We start from the raw sequence: 21,669 nt of genomic DNA, 5'->3' as shown, positions 1-21,669 counted from the left end.
TCATGGGAAATAGATGGGGAAACAGTGGAAACAGTGTCACACTTCATTTTCTTGAGCTCCAAAATCACTGCAGATGGTGAGTGCAGCCAAGAAATTAAAGGTGCTTACTCCTTGGAAGGAAAGTTATGACCCACCTAGACAGCATATTAAAAAGCAGAGACATTACTTTGCCAACAAAGGTCCGTCTAGTCAAGGCTATGGTTTTTCCAGTGGTCATGTATGGATGTGAGAGTTGGACTGTGAAGAAAGCTGAGCACCGAAAAGTTGATGCTTTTGAACTATGGTGTTGGAGAATACTCTTGAGAGACCCTTGGACTGCAAGGAGATCCAACCAGTCCATCCTGAAGGAGATCAGTCCTGGGTGTTCATTGGAAGGCCTGATGCTGAAGCTGAAACTCCAATACTTTGGCCACCTCGTGCGAAGAGTTGACTCATTGGAAAAGACCCTGATGCTGGGAGGGATTGGAGGCAGGAGGAGAAGGGGACGACAGAGGATGAGATGGCTGGATGGCATCACCGACTCGATGGGCATGAGTTTGAGTAAACTCCGGGAGTTTGTGATGTATGGGGAGGCCTGGCGTGCTGCAATTTATGGGGTCACAAAGAGTTGGACACAACTGAGTGACTGAACTGAACTTGGTTGGTCATAACTTTCCTTCCAAGGAGTAAGCATCTTTTAATTTCATGGCTGCAATCACCATCTGCAGTGATTTTGGAGCCCCAAATAACAAAGTCAGTCACTGTTTCCACTGTTTCCCTATCTACTTGCCATGAAGTGATGGGATTGGATGCCATGATCTTAGTTTTCTGAATGTTAAGCTTTAAGCCAACTTTTTCACTCTCCTCCATCACTTTCATCAAGTGGCTCTTTGGTTCTTCTTCACTTTCTGCCATAAGGGTGGCATCATCTGCATATCTGAGGTCACTGATATTTCTCCCTGCAATCTTGATTCCAGCTTGTGCTTCATCCAGCCCAGCATTTCTCATGATGTACTCTGCATAGAAGTTAAATAAGTAGGGTGACAATATACAGCCTTGATGTACTCCTTTTCCTATTTGGAACCAGTCTGTTGTTCCATGTCCAGTTTTAACTGTTGCTTCCTGAGCTGCATACATCTTGTCTAGCTCAACGAAACTAAGCCATGCCATGTGGGGCCACCCAAGACAGACGGGTCATGGTGGAGAGATCTGACAGAATGTGGCCCACTGGAGATGGGAATGGCAAACCACTTCACTATTCTTGCCTTGAGAACTCCATGAACAGCATGAAAAGGCAAAAAGATAGGGCAATGAAACATGAACTCATCAAGTTGGTAGGTCCCCACTATGTTACTGGAGATCAGTGGAAATAGGGTACATAAACATTTAACATTACTGTATCTTCTTGAAAAATTAACACCTTTATTATTATGTAGTGACCTTCCCTATCCATAGTAATATTTTTGCTCTGAAATCTAATTTGATCTTAATGTAGCAATTCCAGCTTTCTCTTGACTGCTGTTAGTCTGATTTTTTTTTAAAGTCATCCTTTCACTTTTAACATTTTTTGTGTATATTTAAAGTGCATTTCTTGCAAATAACTTACAGTTGGGTCTTGTTTTTTATCTAATCTGATAGACTGTCTTTTAAATTGGTATGTTTAGGTCATTGATATTTAATCTGATTAGTGACATGGCTGAATTTAATTGTATCATCATGTTATATTTTTCTAACTGTGATTTTATTTATAATTTTATAACTAATTTCAAGTGATACTATACTACTTAACATGAAGTATAAGAATCTTACAATAGTTTAAGTTCATTTATCAACTTCTGGCCTCAGTGTCTTCCCCTGAGACTCCTGAATTAGAGCCACCTCCTGTGAGAGAGCAAATTCCACATGGTAATGTTTTTGTCTGAGGTTGCTTGAGAAGCTCCTAGGGGCTGGTGGTAATCAGAGAGGCAGAGATAAGGCATCCGATAATGTGTCCTGGTCAGGGCCAGTCAGCAAAAAGCAACAGCTAAAACTTATACAGTGGGAACAAAGCTGACAATGACACTCATCATTTGAAGATCTTCAGTCTTTAGGGACCACTTTAGGGATCTTGAGTTTTCCCTAAAGATCATGAGGAACCGCTGGATATTTGAAAGAAGAAATCAATGTATCTGTCTGTCATTTATCTTCTTAGATTGATCAGTCTACATAGTATTATCCTCTTAGAAGACAGGTAAATAAGAAGATAGAGTCCTTATTTCTATATATCAATCTAACTGAATTTATCTATCAATAGATTAATATATAGATAGTTTCTGTAGATGACAGATAGATAGATTGATAGAACAAGCAGTGTTTTAAGATTAACCAGTGGTGGGTTGGTAAGAAGTGGCTTCAGTCAAAGTTTACTGAGAGCAACCAGAATTGGCAAATGTGGGGAGATGAAACCTGGATAAGCTGGTGAACTGAGGCAGGAACAAGTGGGTCCTGCAAGATCCATATCATTATATTCGGAACTGCTCCCATGGCTCAGTACTGTTCATTTGTAATGTATCTAATTTCTCTATCTTGTTGGAGGTCTGTCCCTTTAATGTCAAATCCCTTCTCTCCTTTAACATCTAGCATCCTATCTGGCACTTGTTGCGTGTTCAATGTAGAAATGTAGAGGAGAATGTCATTGATAAGACCAAAATGACATTTCAGGTTCATGTACCTGGAAGATTAATGATGTCATATAAAAATTAAGAAAGAGGGAAGAGGGTTTTGTCGGGGTAGATGGAAGGTTTATATGTGAATTTTACAGCACAAGGGTCAGAGGACAACATCAAGTCACTGATTGGGATCACAGTCTTGGAGCTCAGCAGAGACAAGATGGGGAAATGGTAGTGGAGATGTAGGGTAAGCCTGGGAATTAAGGAGTGAATACTTGGCCAAACTGAACTCTGGGTGCAGGCAGTGAGCTCCCTTTTCCTTGGCAAAATGTCTCTTAACCAAATTTTCCCAGGATTAGTGGCATATTTATTTCATTCAACAACTAGGAGAACAAAAGTGGACTAGCTGAGCACTAACCCATAGGGTGATCTGGGGAGAGTAACCCATCCTATTTGATTTGATGGGTTAGAAGGCATCCAGACTCTGGGTGTGTGTGAGGGGTTGAAGCTGCCCCTGGAGAAGACAACTGCAGAAAGAAGCCCTGGGGACCTGGAAGGCCAGATTCACAGTTTCTACTTCTGCAAACACAGAGATGGAGAGGGTCCCATAGGCTGGCCTGGGAAAAACGTTGTTGGCTACTAGCTTTGATATGCCTATTCAAGAATTTATTCTTAACCCAAAGAGTTGAAATTATATTACTTCACATCCACTGTTATTTTTCAAAGTCAGCTTTGTCTTCTGTTTCACATCATAATAGCATGAAAGCTAAGAAGCCCCCTCTTTTGGTTTGGTCCCTGAATATCTGCATCATGAATGTGTGTTTCCTGTTCTTGGAGGATGCTGAGGGGAGTAGGTGTTGACATCTGAGGTTGCAGGATACTGAAGCCTCAACTTTCCTTTCCTGCAGAACTGAAGCATGAGATCCATGTCTGGCGTCTGACTGCACAGCACATCAGCCCAGCCAGCAGGGAGGAGACAGCAGTTCGAGGTCTGCTCCTGGGGAAGGTGCGGGCACTGGAGCGCCTGCTGGCCCAGAGGCTGCACAGCTTCCACAGGTACCAAGCCAGACCCTACTCAGACCACTCTTGGCTTACAACTGTGGTCCTCATCTTTACCAATTATGCTCAATGGTTGAATTGTGTCAATAACCTTTATATGACCCCCCTAAGAATGTTCAAATCTGTGTCAAATGTCAACTGCAAAATGGGAGCTAAAATGATTGTGTAGAATAGTACGGTGGTTCTGCAAAAGAGTAACACTAACTGCAGGCTTCTAGGTAGGTTTTGGACACCATACACTCTGTTAAGCCTGTTATGGTACATGATTTTATTTAACCCTGACTTAACTCTCTGGAATGTTTAAGGATGAGAAAACTGAGGCTTATAAAATTTGAGGAACTTGCCCAGGGTTATACATCTTGAAAAGAGTGATGCCTAGGATTGAGTTCACATGCCTGTCACATTTCACACCTAACACATTGCATAATGAGAATAAAAAAATATACAAGTTAATCTAATGAAATGTTCTCCCAGTAGCTGATTTTCAGGGAGCTCAAAGAATTCCTAAGTCTTAATTCATTTCTTGGAGTTTGTTTGTTTGTTTGGCGTTGCCAAGTGGCACGTGGGTTCTTAGTTCCCCAGCCAGGGATCGAACTTTTGCCCCTGAATTGGAAGTATGGAGTCCTAACTACTGGACCACGAGTGAAATCCCTTGAATTTATTTTTAATCAAAGCTGAGATCTAATGAGTAACAATGAGGTGCTGAATCTTTCCTCTCACTTGGATGAGATGCTGAGTTCCAACCTGTCTTTACTCTGGAAGTACTGCCAGGAAAAGCAAGAGCCTGCTCACCCCTCAGGAATGCAGTCCTGCAGCAGGATCAGGTACTGGGTGGAGATGAGGTCTGTCATGGCAAGGGGAACGGAGAGTCCTTGTGAAGGTAGTGAGAATGATCTTACATGTGGCACTTTAGTGAGACCAGCCCTGTGTTCCCAGAGAGCAGGCAAGAGTCTGAGGACAGGAGCTGGGCACAGTGCCAGGACCAACCTCTGAGGGCCATCTAGAGTGGTTGCTGCTGAGTCTGGGTGTTGGAGGGAGAATTCCACAGGTGAGTATGTGGAGATTCACTTTGTCCAGAGATGAAGCCCAGGGAGAAGCTCTGTCTCAGCATCCTCAGCTTCATCTCAGCCCAGAACCTACCTGTACCTTGTGGCACTGGAGAAGCAGGAACTGGTGTCTCCAGGCTACAGGAAGGCCCTGAGTTGCTGACTGGGGACAGAGTGACCAACTTCAGCAACAGGCATAGATCCTAAAAGGAAAAACTTTGTAAATTAAAGATGCAGCAGTAAATTTCTCTGGATGTATTAAATCTCCTGACCTTCAAGTTTCTTCATGCTCCTTCTGACATGGGCATTAAGACATAGTCAGTGTATCTCAGGGTTAAAATGGGAATAAACATGTGGATTCAGAGATTCACCAAGTTTCCATCAGCTCATCCTGTTTTGATCACAGAAAGGGAAACTGAGGCCCAGAGACTGCAATAGCCTTTGTAAGGCCACACAGTCACTGAGAAGCAAATAGTAATGAGGGTGATCTAAGTCATGTACTTGCTCTACAGGTCTTATTTCTACATTTTATTTTTAAAAATTTCCTCAGAACCATTCATTTGGGTCGGCTGTGATTTCCTTTAGGATCTATAGTGGCTGCATGGTCAACCTCTATTGATACTATGATATGTGAAAGCTCATGAAGACTAAATTCTCCAGCACACATCTTTTTCCTAATTGGTGAGAGAGGAAATAAGGCAGAAAGATGAGTTGATAGGAAAGGTTAAAAGAGAAAGGCAAGTGGGAACAAATAGAAGTGACTGAAATAGAGATAGAGATAAGGTGGGTACCATGACTAGAGGGGAGGGAAGCAGACATAAGTGCTTCAAGGTAGATTTCCAATTGATAGAAATCACCACTAAAGCAAGTAGCATTTCTTTTACTGTTTTCTCCTTTAATTAAATTATAACACAGCCTCATTTTGAAAAAAATTCAGAAAATTAAGAAGTAAAAAGAGATGACTTACTGTCTCATTCCCTGTCGCTTCAGTCGTTTCCAACTGTGTGACCCTATGGACTGTACCTGCCACGCTCCTCTGTCCATGGGGATTCTCCAAGCAAGAACACTGAAGTGTGTTGCCATGCCCTTCTCCAGAGGATTTTCCTGACCCAGGGATTGAATCCAGGTCTCCTGCATTACAGGTGGATTCTTTTCCATCTGAGCCATTTCAGAAACCTGCCTATTTGCATTTAGGCCAGTATTCTGAGGTTTCCTGTGCCATACTCATACATACCTCATTGAACAGTCTGGTCATTGCATGTGTTACTTTCCTTGGGAATCTTTTGAGTGAGCATCTTTCCTAGTCCAGAACCCAGCCCTACTGTGTGCCTTATATGAAAAGAGCTGCCCCATTCTGTGGCTGCACCTGGTGTCACGCAGTGGACAGCATCCAGGCCCGGGGATCATGCTGCGTGCTATTGCTGACTGCCATCCTGCTGGCCTCACTGCTCAATGCCACCAGGAAAATGATGTCTGCCCTTTTCTCTTTTAGACAGATCTCACAGGAAGATAAAAATTGGGAGACCAATATCCAGGAGCTACAAAGAAAGGTATTATGGTTTCTTTTCCTAGGGATTTCTTGAAGAACAGAGTAAATTCCTTTTCTTTGCTTCATGTGAAGTTGCAACTTAAAGTCACCTCTCTTTTATTCCTGTAATTGTAGATAAGACATAGCTATTTCTTTGAGTTAATGGGAAAGATAATTTTCCAGACATGGTAAGCTTATTTTGTCCAGGAATTGAAAAGTTAAACTTTTTATATTTCCTTTAAGATAGAGCAACGGTTTCTGTGGTTAATGTGGATGCAGGGAAGGTTGGCTGGCACTTGGCTCCACCTGACCTTGAAAGGCAAGTCTGTGGTCCCCGTTGTGCAGGTTAAGAGATGGAAACCAAGACAAGAGAGGCATGCTGCTGGAGATGGAACACCTTTGGGGGTAGAAACAGAATGTATGTCCTCTGTTGTACAGCTCTGACTTGGGGAAGCAAATATTGTTTTGAGTGCTTTTGTCATTTTCATGCCTTGGTGGAATTTCTCAACCCACCTGAGGACACATAGTGCCCCTCTTCCACTCAGAGAGCTCTGCCCAAGATCTGCTGAAAGTAATTTGTAATATCTTCATGAAATTTCAGATCCAGGTGGTTTGTTTCTTAGGGAGAGGTAGAATATCCACTCCCTAATTATGCTAGGAACATTTGGTCCTTTGCTAAACAAAATTTAAACATTGGGACCTGTAGCTAACATGCTCCTTGAGTCTCTCCTCCCATCATCTGTCCTACTCAGATGGTCAGGGTTAGGGAAGGCAGGTGTGGCTCTGATACTTTTCTGGCCTCAGGTTTAAACAGACCCTGTGTGGTTCTGGTCACAAGTTAGGGATGAGACTACCTCTGTGTGTACCTGGTGAACAAGGACTGGAGAGCTACCCTCATTATTTCTCAAACTTTTCATTGTGATGAACCCAGATAATCAAATGGTAAAATTTGATTGATATCCCAAAATAACAAAGCACAAACTTTTGGTCATCTTGTACCAGCTGAGTGACTCTGACTTCCCTGATCCCTTATTTCCAGTATTGGAGTTGGCATAGTAATACCCAGTTTCTATGCTTAGCTTGGCCCAATGAGATGCCAGGCTCCTTTCCTCCCGATTCTGCATCACAGACTCATTTAGCAAAATTGGCTTCCTTGGAGGGTGAATGGAAAGATGAGTGGGGGCCAGCCAAGCTGCAAGTCTTGGCAGTGGGTGGGAAAAGAAGATAGTGGTTCCCAAGGCAACCCCTAAGCCCGTGACCAGGGGGCCAGGATCTGCTGCCAAAGCCACTGTGACACAGAGGGATGTGCTTATGATTTTTGTGGCAGCAGCTTTCACTGTGTGACCACAGGCAATCAAGAGAGGAAATCTATCTCTGTCTCTACCTATACCCATACCTACACTCAAGTCTGTGTCTGACCATGTCCATGTCTATACCCTTGTCTATATTAATTTCTGTGTCTATGTCTATCTCTTTATCTTTATCTATGTCCATATCTTATGCATAGCTTTGTCTATATCGACCTATACCTAGATCTCTATTGATAACCTTATTTATATTTACATCTAGACTTGGATCCTAGGCATAGACCAACAACAGAGGTGCTGGTGGGACCACACTGAAGAAAATACACAGTGCAGTTGTTGGTTCACATGGTGAAGTGTGATTCACATTGGGACCTGGTTAGATATGCCTTGTGTACAAGCATCTGTGTCTGCTTGTTGGGACCTTACTGCCTGCCCCAGCTGCACACAGCCATGGCCCTCAGAGCACAGAGCCCTTTGGGAACCTTGCCCTGTCTTGCCCTGTGGCTCAGGTTCACTGGAAGGAGGTCTTCAACTCCAAAGTTAATGAAGGTGCTCTTCCCCTTACCCCCTGAATGCTGGGAGCAGGATCCATATGTGTCATTTGGTGACTCGGGGACTGCTAAGTGCATTCAGCAGTAGTCCAGTTATTGCAAGAATATTTTAACTTCAGTGCCACGTGAATGGGGTTTTGCATAATAAACAGAAAGGTGAACTAAAAGACTATGAACACATAAAACCCGTGGAAATGCACGTGTCTTGAAGGGCCAAGTCTCTGGAGGTTCTGTGTTGGCTCCCCAGTGGCTTTATCTCATGTAATGCTGGCAGTGGGGTTGGGAACAGCTTAGCATCTCTGTGTCATATTGAAAAATCTATTTAGTCATGTGTCATATAAAAGTGTTTTACTATATTTTAAATTTATTGTGTTAATTTTTCATAGATTTTGATTTCAAGATTCTGTAATGTGGTAGTCTTGAATCTGTACCCATGAACTTATCATCTTTCAAGTTCAGGATGTTTTATTTTTCATCATAAGGAGTAATTTGTAGTGCTTCAAATCACATAGGATTGTGGGCACATTGCAGAAGTTATGTTGCATTGAGTTACATGAGTTGTATTTTCCTCTCTTACAGCACAGGATATCAGATAAGACTCTGCTCGCCAAATGCCTGACAGTGTTGGTATTTGTTATCTTCATGTTTTTTCTCAATTCATTTGTCCCTGGTGTTCATCTTGATCTTGGTGAGTCTAATTTTTTGCTTAGCTTTTGTTTATGGGCTTTTCAAGTGATATCACAATCTGAAAGTTTTCAAAGCTTGTTTCCAGACATTGGTGAGGGCTTAGAGGGGTAGTTTTCTGGAGGAAAGGAACAGGAGGAAAGTAGAGAGAGACATTATAGTGCCATGGGTCCTCAGCTGCTCTAGGTTGAACATCAGAAGGGATAGAGAGCAAGGTGGATAGCATCATACTTAATAATTTTGTATCTGATCTTCAAATTGTTACCTCAGAAGCACCTCCAGAAAGGATAACAGGCTATTTCAGCAAGGCCACAGTCCATCAGATTGTACAACCCCCATCTGATGGTTAGATTAGAGACTGTTAGTGAAAGGGCTGGAGATTTATAAGAAATCTACACTGGTCCCTCGCCTTACTCAAAGGCGCATCCATTGCCCCCATGCAGCAGGACTCTGGTCTCCCACCTGCTCCTGTGGGTTTCTCTTCTCTTGCTTTCACAATCCTATGGCTCTTGCTTTGTACTTTCTCAAGGGGTTGCATGACCCATCTCCACCTGACACATGGCTATCTTGCAGAATGAACTCACCAGATATCTTGTTTACCCTGGCATTCTTCCACTGTCCATCAATGTTTTTCATGCTTCTTAGATCTTTTTTAATTGATTTAATAGTTATCTCTATAGCCTATTGTGTCTTTATTTAAAATAAAACAAAACCATTTCCAAAACTCACCTCAAATAAAATTTTTACCTATGGCTTTCCTTAAAAAATGAGCTCTTCTAAAATGTTTTTATAAAATTTAATTTACTACAACATTTGAAGAATATAACTTTTGTAGAAAGCAAGGACTCTTAACTGTGTAAAATAGATGAATATCATGGGAAGACTTAGTTATTCAAATGATAGCATTGCTCCTTTGGTTCTTGGTTACCACTAAGACTCGTTATATCTCTAAAGATTAAATGAATACTACAAAACTGGTAGTTTGTGGGGAGAAGGATTCCATCAGCTAATTCTTTATGTGTTCACAGATTATTTTTGTTTTCACAGATTATTTTGTTTCTTTTCTTTTTTCTTCATGTTCACAAAATTTACTAAGCTTGAAGGAAAGTTATTGTCTCAGCTACAGAAGCTTTCAAACTTAAACACGTTGTAAAACTCTATCTAAACTTTACTGTCATACCTTCAATTGTTTTCTTGCAATTTTTAATTAAAGTTAGTTGAACTACAATATTGTGTTACTGCTGTACGGCAAAGTGACTCAATTTTACATATATATATTGTCTTTTTGTATTATTTTCCATTATGGTTTTTCACAGGATATTGAATATCATTCCCTGGGCAATACAGTAGGACACTGTTTTGTTTCTAATTTTGTTTGAAATCATATTTTAAAAGAACACATCATGCATTTTAAAGACTGAAAAAATATATTGAAGTTTGGATGGAATTTTGTTAACATTTGACAGTGGTCTTTGTATAAATAACAATACTTTAAAAAGTTAGTCACATCTTTTACCATATCTATGGGGTTGAAGGGCTTATTTTGTTTCTGCTTTTAAATCTTGTGTTTTTGGTTAGGATTGTGGATAAATTATTTTATCTGGGGATCCTAGAATACATAATCTGTATATTTGCATGTTTGCTGAAATAGTAAAGAGGTTGACCTGGAGAAAAGTTTGATTAGCAAATATTTAAAATGGAATACAGTTTTCTTAGAGTTACAGTAACTCTCTTGATGGGAACAGGGGCAAAATTAATACAGGATCTTCCCAGGGCTTCCGTGGACAGATCATTTGTCCTTGGTGAAGTGCCGTATTGAACATGACATGCTGGGTAAGTTGAAGCATAATACAATAGCATAACATGAGGTGCTATCACATTACACAATGTATATCTTGTAACATGTGACATCATGTAACACAATGTGATGCCACATGACAAGGTGGTATCACATAAGATGCACCATGTAACAGTGTGGTATCACATAATACAAGGTGGTGTCATATAGCATTGTGTCATGTCATGTAATAAAACATGACATCATATAACACATTCCTTTATTTAAACATCATAACCTAAACACAACAGTGATTATCATACTCTTTTTCTCGCTAATTTTATTTTTAAAATTATCATAGGGCAAAATTGATTTTTCTTTTCAAATTCAAAATTCTATGAACTTTAACAAAGATGTATATTTATGTAACTGCCACTATAATCAGAATATAGAATAGTTTTATCACCACCCCCCAACTTCTTTGCATTATTCTTTTGTATCACCCTTTGCCTTAATCCTGGTGATTCATCACTATATTTTTGTCTTTTGTAGAATGTCATATACATGGACTCAGACAACTTTTGGGACTGACTTTTCTCTCTCATATTCATACATGTTATTGTGGGTATCAATAGTTCATTCTTTTTGTTGTTGAGTAGTCTTCCATGGTATGGAGATACCAGTTTTTTTATCCACTGGCCCATTGAAGGACATTTGGGTTGTTTCTAGTTTTTGGTAATTGTGAGTAAAGCTACTTCAAACATACATGTACATGGTTTTGTGTAAACTTAAGTTTTTATTTCTCTTGGGTAATTACCTAAGAGTGGGACTGCTGGATCATATTGTGAGTGTGTGTTTAGCTTTAAAAGGAACTGCTGCACAATTTTCCAGAGTGATTGTAGTACTTTGCACTTTCACAGTAGTGTATGGGAATTACAGCAGCTCTATATCTTCATTGGCACTAGGAGGAGGTGATATAGACTACGTCTTACATCTAGAACTCATGTGTTGTTATAATCTTTGTTTACCTCTCTGTCCCCTGTATCCCCTACCCCAGCTAGATTAAGGGTATGGTCCATGCCATCTAAGCTTTTCTCTGCTCAGTGCCTTGTGTTAATGCCTGACACATTAGTAGATAGAAGACATAGGTTAATATGATGCATGTACAAACTTCTTATTCTTATAGATTCCAATTTCATTACTGTGAGAATTTCATGTGTGGTCGACTCATCCTCAGCTCTCTAGGGAGCAAAAGCCTCTTGTGGGGATTCTTCATTGGGGAAATGATACCAGGGAAGAGAAGTAAGGGACAGAGAAGCAGAGTAGTGAAAGGAGTGAGTCAAAATAAGTCTGAATCATTATCTGATCACATTATGGGTTCATAGGATTATCTGAGAAGAAATGTGAGATGTTTCTTAGGACTGTCGGTGGGGTTGTAGCATTACCCATTGGTGCCCATAATGCATTAGTTCAAGTTCTTTCCTATGGAATACCAACTTACTGGTACATCTAGCTAATGAATGCGTGAAGGGAATGCAACAGAGGAGCCCCTGCTGGGAAGCAGGTGTTGGGACATGGATTCAGGGGCAGACTCGGTCAGGGTACAGCTAGGTATGAGAGCATATTTACATGGAACTAGCCACTGTTACAGACTTGCAGTGAGTGACAGGAGAACCCTCAAGGACCCAAAGATATGCAAGAGGTGGACAATAATGAAGAAAGAAAAGCCCATGGTCACAATTCATATGCATCTGGCAAAGAAATAGTTCCCTAATGTGCAAGTATTTTTTATCTGTTAATAAGACACACTGGAATTAACTCCAGATTGCTCAAGCAGTTATGCAGAGACAGGTTCATAGTCTCCACATGAAGTTCTCAGGTGTCAGATATGTTTCAAAACTCTGATCTTTTTTTTTTAATATTTTACAAAGCCATGAGCACACACAGAATTGTATATATTAGTAACACCCCTGCGGGGCTCTGGGCCAGTGCCCTGTCCTTCCAGGATTAATAATTCTGTAGTGAAATTTGAATATTTTCTACAAATGGGATAAGTTATGACCACAAATAGCCTCATTTCAGTTCGAATCAGATTTTGTTGTATGTTGACATAAAATGTAAAAAATTTGCTTCCCCAAACTTTAAGATTCTAAAATCTAAATTTTAAAATTGTGGATAAATGATTATCAAAATTATAAGAGTCTGTGAGCTGGTTTCAAAATTTTACCTTTGTTTTTAAAATTTATAAACTTGATTAATAATTTTCTAGTTCTCCTTCTCTGATAATTAGTTCACAGTATTCCCCTAGATTTTCTCACAGTAAGTTTGATTAGATTTCATTTCTGGAGTTATTTCTGTAACTATTTCCTAGATGTTGTTTCAAAATTGCTGGTGTTGTCAGTGTCAGAGAAATTTTATTGTCTTTGTTAAAGTATTTTTAGCTACCAACAAAACAATATACTTGATATTAAGCAAAATAGGAAATTATTAGAATGATACTGGGGACTTCCTTGCTGTCCAGTGGTTAAGACTCCTCACTTCTAATACGGGAGGTGCAGATTTGATATTTGATTGGGAAACTAAGATCCCACATGCCATGCGGTGTGGGCAAAAAGAAAGACAAATAAATAAAGTAAAACATAGAAAAAGAATGATACCTGCTAACCAAGGGACAGGAGGTTACATTGTTGAGTTCCCTTTGTAATTGAGCTATGTGGTTTATTTAAAATTGATGCACTTTTATGTATGCATGCTATAGTTCAATTAAAATGTTTATAACATAATTTAATGAATATATTCACTATATCATTCAGATGGCATACTCAGACTTGGTGGTGGTGGCTTTGTTGCTGAGTTGAGTCTGACTCTTGCGATCCCATGGACGGTAGCCCACCAGGCTCCTCTGTCCATGGAATTTTCCAGGCAAGAATACTGGAGTGGGTTGCTATTTCCTTCTTAGTGAACTCACTATTGGGCAAGATGGAGGAATCCATGAGGGGTACAGTGGTATCCCAGGCCAGTGTTTGTGTGTATATGTGTGCGTGTGAGAGAGAGAGTGCATCTTTCTAGGAGCTAAGAAAGATGTAATGACAAAGCACCTTGACAAGAGCTGTGTGACCTTCAGTGAAAGGACTCTGTAGGGAGTAGTGCAAAATAATGAATGCTGTGAGTCCTCGTGTCCAGATTCCATCTCCTGCTGGGCCTCCCCTTAGCAGAGCATACCTGGGGTCCTGGGTATGACAGCCTCCTGATGTGATCCATGCAGGAAGACAGCAAGAGAGGATGGAGGAGCATAAAGAGGGGCGGGCAGCTCAGCGGGGTCCTGTGCACTTACATTTTCCCGTCAGTATTGATTGAAAGTTTAGTTGCAGCAAAATGATTAGAAATAGAACCACTTACTTTTAAATTACCTTTATTTTTTCAATCTCAATTATTTAAAAACTACTGACACTGTAATCAAGGTGTTTCCTAAGCCTGATTGGAAGCTACACAGAAGTTCCCAGGTGTTGAAATGGAGCCACAAGCTTCACACTGAGCTTTGACATCAAAACTGCTGCTGAATGTTTGTGGCCACATCCCTACATGGACTAGGGTGGGTGAGGGCAAAACTAAGGCCAGATTACCCTGGCTCAAAGCGTAGCTCTAGTACTTAGTTTTTTCTTTTTGTTTCCATTATTATTATTTTTAAAATTTATTTGCAGTTGTTTGATGCCCATGGGCACCTGCAGGGTGCCTCAGTGCTCTCTGTAAGGATGCTGTGAGGACTGAATGACCTCACACAGGCAGAAGTCTTAGAAACAGTGCACCTGGCACTGGATTAAGTGTGATGTGAATGAACAGTTTATACTAATTGTTAAGTAACTCAGGAAAATAGAAGATGATGAAAAATGGCCTTGTTTTGCTGGGTTTTAAAGGGAAACTAGACAGAATAGGACTTTTCTCATGAGCGGGCAGCGTGCTGACTGTATGTACAGGTAATGACATGCTCCCTCCTTTCGGTCTCAGGCTTTTTTTGGCTTTCAGGCCTGTTGACAATTTATGGCTTGCACCTGGTGCAACTTTAAGCAACTTCAGTAGCTGACCCTGTCTTTTTTGTGGTTAATCTATTTTCTTTCTATTAGGTGTCATCTCCATGGGAACTAGATAGGATTACATTTTTACAGAACAGAAATGCAAAGGATTGCAAAAACAGCAGATATGGCACAAAACAGGCTCTTAGTCTAAAAGTTAATTACCTGCAAGAAGTCACCAGCTAATCTCTATCTAAACTATTTTCTTATTAGGCACATTTGTGGCTATAATATTTGTGGAGCTTTTCTCACCCCGCGGAGGGACCTATGCTTAATAGTTTCTTTTGTTAGCGTACTGTGCTTAGGATGTTTAGAACAATCATGAGCATTTTGTGCAATGAGAGCACACATTTATCAAACAAGCCAGAATGCCAGCTAAAGGGTTTGAATTGAAGCATTTCCTTCATCCCTGGCCCCTTCATAGGGTACCAGCGTCCAGGAGATTTATTAATTAGGGTTTTAAGTTGGTCTTTATTCAGTGAAAGAGGAGCAGGAGAGCTCTCGGCAGGCAACACAAGAATCCGCAGCAGGGCAAACAAGAACAACAGCAGAAAAGGGGGGAGGATACAGGGTGGGGTAGAGGCCGAGGCCAACCTGGAGGGTCCCTTATCCTAGACGGCCTTGCCTGTCAGGTTTTTTCCTCATGACCTCGTCATGGGTGGGACCTCCCATAATGGCTCCCGGCACCCTGGACACTCACAGTGTTTCTATTTAGCTGAAATTCCTTAATTATATGTGATAAATCTTATGTGGTCTATTTTAGGTAGTCAATGGCCAACACAATCTAGTGATACCTCAGCAAAGGAGGCAGGCAGGGTGGTTTGTACTCTATATAGTACGCACAGCCCATTCACGAGTTTCTGTGGTTTGAAGGATGAACATGAGGTATGTAACTGTTGAGATATTCTGTAGAAATGCACCCTGAGTGGCTTAAGACTATAGGTTATCTCATCTTAACTTGAGGTAGTGGATTCATCAGAACAGTATTGTTTATGACCAAAGGCACCTGAAAAATGTTCAGAGCCGGACCAGGTACAGTATGTTTTATTTTTTTTTTTTTTTTATAAAAGACTACAAGGTTCAGATAGAACATAGTCAAATTTTATCTCTGAGCACATGAGACAGATCACCTTTTGGGAAGAGGTTTCGCCTGTGATTTTACGTAGTGAAAGCATCTAATTTTGGTTACAAAAGCAAACTTCAATAAATGTTATGTACTAGAAAGGAAAAAAAAAAAAAAAGCAAACTGAGCACATGAGAAGAGTCTACCTTGGTGCAAGGGAAAGGCATCCTCACAGACTGGCTGAATTTTGGTTTTGCCCCAACAAGCCATGTGGCCTGAGAAAACCTGTTAATTATTGGGAGCCTCTGGGTTTCCTCGTGAGCAGGGTTGCTACAAGGTGACCAGGACGTCTGAGCCAAGAAGGCTGCTCAGTGAATGGTAGGAGTCTTGTTCTGCTCTATTCTGAATCATATTGCCCAGGGCTTTAGGAACAAGGATAAAGTCACCTACTTAGCTCCTTGTTTTGCACTGAAGATTGACCCTGTAGAAATTTGAGTGAGAAAGTACAGAACCACTTAGCATAGATTCTGCTTTAAGGAATGGTAGAGCTCTTGATGAAAGATTAATGCCCAAGGAGGGGGTTGATAGAAGAGCAACAGGATAAAGATAGCCCAGGTAAATGTTACTTTTTATCTTTAGCCATCTCTACCCAACCAAACTTTTAATTTTTAAGAGTCTCAATGGTACATTGTTAAAATTTGTAGTAGAATGTGAAGCTGAAAATTGTGTTGTTCCCCTTAGCAGTCTTATCTTCCAGCATACTATAAAAGAGATGCCACTTCATCCTTTGTGACTAGCTATCGTTGAGGAGCTAGCTCTGAGTGAGAACAGAATGAAATGTTACTGACAGTGGCCTGGGGGGACACATTAGAAAGTGCTGCTTGGATTCCTCAGTGAATGCACTAATTGCCAATCAGATGTACTTATGCACAGGCAATTTGATAGGTAGGTGCTCTAGAGAATTTAGAGCAACTTTGTCAGGCAGACAAAGTTGCATGCATGGAAAAATCAGGCATTCCAGCTACTTTGCTTAGAAAACTTCAGTGATTTCTTTCTGCAGAATGAGGTCCCACCTCCTTTGGAAAATGATAATGTGCTTCCCAATCAGGACATCTTTCTTTCATTATGGTACAAAATATATATCACAAAGTTTGTCATTTGATCTATTTTAAGAGTACAGTTCAGCAGTGCTAATCACATTCACAATGTCATTTAACCATTACCACTGTTTATTTTTAAAACTTTTCATCACCCTAGATAGAAACTTTGTAACCATTAAGCATTAGTTCCTCATTCTCTTCCTCTCAACCCTCAATGCTTGGTACCCTCTAATCTGCCTTTTGTCTCTATGAATTTGTCTATTCTAGATATTTCATATAAGTGGAATCATAAAATATTTGTTCTTTTGTGTCTGATTTATCTCAGAATAATGTTTTCATGGTTCACTGATGCTCTCACATGTATCAAAACTTCATTCTTTTTATGGATAAATAGCACTCTGTTTTATGTATATGCCATATTTTGTTTATATGTTTATCTGTCGATGGACATTTGGGTTGTTCCAGATTTTGACTGTTGTGAAGTCCCCAATTTAATTTCCTTTTGAGATACACCTGAGAAGAGAATTTCTGGGTCATATAGTAACACTATGTTTAGCTTTTTGACAGTCTGGAAAACTATTTCACACAGCAATTTCACTGTTTTACATTCCCACTAGAAATACATAAGGGCTGCAGTTTTGCCACCTCCTCTCTGATACTTGCTATTTCTATTTTCTCTAATTATAACAATCCTAGTAGGTGTAAATGATATCTCACTATGGCTTAGATTTGCATTTTCCTAACGACTAATGATGATGAGCATTACAGAAATGTCTACTCAAGTCCATTGTCCATTTTTATTGATAAATTGTGTTGTCTTTTTGTCATTGTGTTTTATGTATTTTTATGTTCTCCTTATTAAACCATTATCAGTTATATGATTTGCAAATATTGTCTACTATTCTATAGGTTGTCTTTTCACTTTCTGATAACGTCTTTTTTTTTCTTTTTTAATTGAAGGATAATTGCTTTACAGAATTTTGCTGTTTTCTGTCAAACCTCAACATGAATCAGCCATAGGTATACATATATCCCCTCCCTTTTGAACCTCCCTCCCATCTCCCTCCCCATCCCACCCCTCTAGATTGATACAGAGCCCTGTTTGAGTTTCCTGAGCCATACAGCAAATTCCCATTGGCTATCTATTTACATATGGTAATGTAAGTTTCCATGTTACTCTTTCCATACATCTCACCCTCTCCTCCCCTCTCCCCATGTCCATAAGTCTATTCTCTATGTCTGTTTCTCCATTGCTGCCCTGTAAATAAATTCTTCAGTACCATTTTTCTAGATTCTGTATATATGTGTTAGAATATATTTATCTTTCTCTTTCTGACTCACTTCACTCTGTATAATAGGTTCTAGGTTCCTTTTAATGGCTGAGTAATATTCCATTGTGTATATATACCACAACTTCTTTATCCATTCATCTGTTGATGGACATCTAGGTTGCTTCCATGTTCTAGCTATTGTAAATAGTGCTGCAATGAACAATGGGATACATGTGTCTTTTTCAATTTTGGTTTCCTCAGGGTATATGCCTAGAAGTGGGATTGCTGGGTCATATGGTGTTTTATTCCTAGTTTTTAAAGGAATCACCATACAGTTGTCCTTAGTGGCTGTATCAATTTACATTCCCATGAAGAGTGCAAGAGTGTTCCCTATTCTCCACAACCTCTCCAGTCTTACTGTTTGTAGACTTTTTGACGAGGACCATTCTGACTGGTGTGAGGTGATATCTCATTGTGCTTTTGATTTGCATTTCTTTAGTAATAAGTGAAGTTGAGCATCTTTTCATGTGTTTGTTATCCATCTGTATGTCTTCTTTGGAGAAATGTCTGTTTAGGTCTTTTCCCCTACTTTTTGACTGTGTTGTTTGTTTTTCTGGTATTGAGTCATATGAGCTCCTTATATATTTTGGAAATTAATCCTTTGTCAGTTGTTTCATTTGCTATTAGTCTCTCCCATTCTGAGGATTGTCTTTTCACCTTGCTTGTAGTTTCCTTTGCTGTGCAAAAGCTTTTAAGTTTAATCAGGTCCCACTTGTTTACGTTTTGTTTTTATTTCCATTACTCTAGGAGGTGAGTCATAGAGGATCTTGCTTTGATTTATGTCATTGAGTGTTCTTCCTATGTTTTCCTCTAAGAGTTTTATAGTTTCTGGTCTTACATTTAGGTCTTTAATTCATTTTGAGTTTATCTTTGTGTATGGCATTAGGAAGTGTTCTAATTTCATTCTTTTACATGTAGCTGTCCAGTTTTCCCAGCACCATTTATTGAAGAGGCTGTCTTTGCCCCATTGTATATTCTTTCCTCCTTTGTAAAAATAAGGTACCTCTATGTGTATGGGTTTATTTATGGGTTCTCTGTCTTGTTCCATTGGTCTATATTTCTGTTTTTGTGCCAGTACCATACTGTCTTGATGACTGTAGCTTTGTAGTATAACCTGAAGTCAGGAAGGTTGATTCCTCCAGCTCCATTCTTCTTTCTCAAGACTGCTTTGGCTATTCAGGGTCTTTTGTGTTTCCATATGAATTGTGAAATTTTTGTATCTAGTTCTGTGAAAAATGCCATTGGTAATTTGATAGGGATTGCATTGAATCTGTAGATTGCATTTGGTAGTATAGTCATTTTCACAATATTGATTCTTCTACTAGGGAACATGGAATATCTCTTCATCTGTTTATGTCGACTTGATTTCTTTCATCAGTATCTTATAATTTTCTGTGTACAGTTCTTTTGTCTCCTTAGGTAAGTTTATTCCTAGATATTTAATTCTTTTTGTTGCAATGGTGAATGGGATTGATTCCTTAATTTCTCTTTCTGATTTTTCATTGTTAGTATATAGAAATGCAAGTGATTTCTGTGTATTGATTTTGTATCCTGCAACTTTGCTAAATTCACTGATTAGCTCTAGTAATTTTCTGATACTATCTTTAGGATTTTCTATGTACAATATCATGTCATCTGCAAACAGTGAGACCTTTACTTCCTTTCTGATCTGGATTCCTTTTATTTCTTTTTCTTCTCTGATCGCTGTGACTAGGACTTCCAGAACTATGTTGAATAATAGTGGTGAAAGTGGACACCCTTGTCTTGTTTCTGATCTTAGGGGGAATGCTTTCAGTTTTTTACCATTGAGAATAACGTTTTCCATAGGCTTATCATATATGGCCTTTACTATGTTGAGGTAGGTTCCTTCTATGCCCATTTTTTGAAGAGTTTTAATCATAAATGGGTGCTGAAATTTGTCAAAGGCTTTTTCTATCTGTTGAGATTATCATATGGTTTTTTTATCTTTTGATTTGTTAATATGGTGTACCACACTGATTGATTTGTGTGTATTGAAGAATCCTTGCATTCCTGGAATAAATGCAATTGATCATGGGGTATGAGCTTTTTTGATGTGTTGCTGAGTTCTGTTTGGTAAAATTTTGTTGAGGATTTTTGCATCTACCTTCATCAGTGATATTGGCCTGTAGTTTTCTTTTTTTGTGTTGTCTTTGTCTGGTGTTGGTGTCAGGGTGATGGTGGCCTTATAGAATCAGTTTGGAAGTGTTCTGTCCTCTGAAATTTTTTGAAAGAGTCTTAGAAAGATTTCTTTAAATGTTTGATAGAATTCTCCTGTGAAGCCATCTGGTCCTGGGCTTTCGTTTTTTGCAAGATTTTTGATCACAGCTTAAATTTCAAAGCTTGTAATTAGGTTGTTCATAATTTCTATTTCTTCCTGGTTCAGTCTTGGAAGATTGAACTTTTCTAAGAATCTGTCCATTTCTTCCAGGTTATCCATTTTATTGCCATATAGTTTTTCATAATAGTCTCTTATAATCCTTTGTATTTCTGCATTGTCTGTTGTAACCTCTCCTTTTTCATTTCTAATTTTGTTGATTTGATTCTTCTCTCTTTTTTTCTTGATGAGTCTGGCTAAAGGTTTGTCAATTTTGTTTATCTTCTCAAAGAACCAGCTTTTAGTTTTATTAATCTTTACTATTGTTTCTTTCATTTCTTTTTCATTTATTTCTGCTCAGATCTTTATGATTTCTTTCCTTCCTACTAATTTTGGGTTTTTTTTGTTCTTTTCCCAGTTGTTTTAGGTGTAAAGTTAAGTTGTCTATTTGATGTTTTTCTTGTTTCTTGAGGTAGGATTGTATTGCTATAAACTTTCCTCTTAGAACTGCTTTTGCTGCATCCCATAGGTTTTGAGTTGTTGTGTTTTCATTGTCATTTGTTTCTAGAAATTTTTTTTATTTCCCTTTTGATTTCTTCAGTAACCTGTTGGTTATTTAGAAACATGTTTAATCTCCATGTGTTTGTGTTTCTTATAGTTTTTTTTCTTGTAATTGACATCTAATCTCATAGTGTTGATGTTAGAGAAGATGACTGATATGATCTCAATTTTCTTAAATTTATGAAGCTTGATTTGTGACCCAACATGTGGTCTATCCTGGAGAATGTTCCATGTGCACTTGAGAAGAAGGTGTATTCTTCTGCATTTGGATGGAATGTCCTAAAGATATCAATGAGATCCATCTTATCTAACATATCATTTAAGACTTGTGTTTCCTTATTAATTTTCTGTTTTGATGATCTGTCCATTGGTATGAGTGGGGTGTTAAAATCTCCTACTATTATTGTGTTACTGTCAATTTTTCCTTTTATGTCTGTTAGTGTTTGTCTTGTGTATTGAGGTGCTCCTATGTTGGGGCATAGATATTTACAATTGTTATGTCTTCCTCTTGGATTGATCCCTTGATCATTATGTAGTGTCCTTTCTTTTTTTTTTTTGTTTTATTTTTTAATTTTTTTTCCCATTTATTTTTATTAGTTGGAGGCTAATTACTTTACAGCATTGCAGTGG

The 21,669-nt window shown here is 39.1% G+C and overlaps 1 protein-coding gene across 6 annotated transcripts in view; it reads left to right on the top strand.

Moving 5' to 3' along the window:
• The window catches only part of OCA2 (OCA2 melanosomal transmembrane protein), a 310,825-nt gene that overhangs the window by 174,816 nt on the left and 114,340 nt on the right, over nucleotides 1-21,669 (top strand). For 5 of the 6 annotated variants that reach the window (XR_011486403.1, XM_070463932.1, XM_070463928.1 and 2 more), the window contains 3 exons: nucleotides 3,536-3,683; nucleotides 6,225-6,282; nucleotides 8,698-8,806. Coding sequence is in view for 5 of the 6 variants with exons in the window: in XM_070463932.1 (XP_070320033.1) it covers nucleotides 3,536-3,683; nucleotides 6,225-6,282; nucleotides 8,698-8,806 (315 nt within the window). In the remaining variant the exon portion in view is untranslated. Of the gene's footprint in view, nucleotides 1-3,535; nucleotides 3,684-6,224; nucleotides 6,283-6,503; nucleotides 7,824-8,697; nucleotides 8,807-21,669 lie in introns of those variants that run through there. The other variant, XM_070463933.1, reaches the window with a different exon arrangement.

The sequence above is a fragment of the Odocoileus virginianus genome, unplaced genomic scaffold, assembly GCF_023699985.2.
Source record: "Odocoileus virginianus isolate 20LAN1187 ecotype Illinois unplaced genomic scaffold, Ovbor_1.2 Unplaced_Contig_9, whole genome shotgun sequence".
In the NCBI taxonomy this organism is placed as follows: Eukaryota; Metazoa; Chordata; class Mammalia; order Artiodactyla; family Cervidae; genus Odocoileus; species Odocoileus virginianus.
The sequence above is the reverse complement of the archived record's forward strand: the minus strand, read 5'-3'. Positions and strand labels throughout refer to the sequence as shown.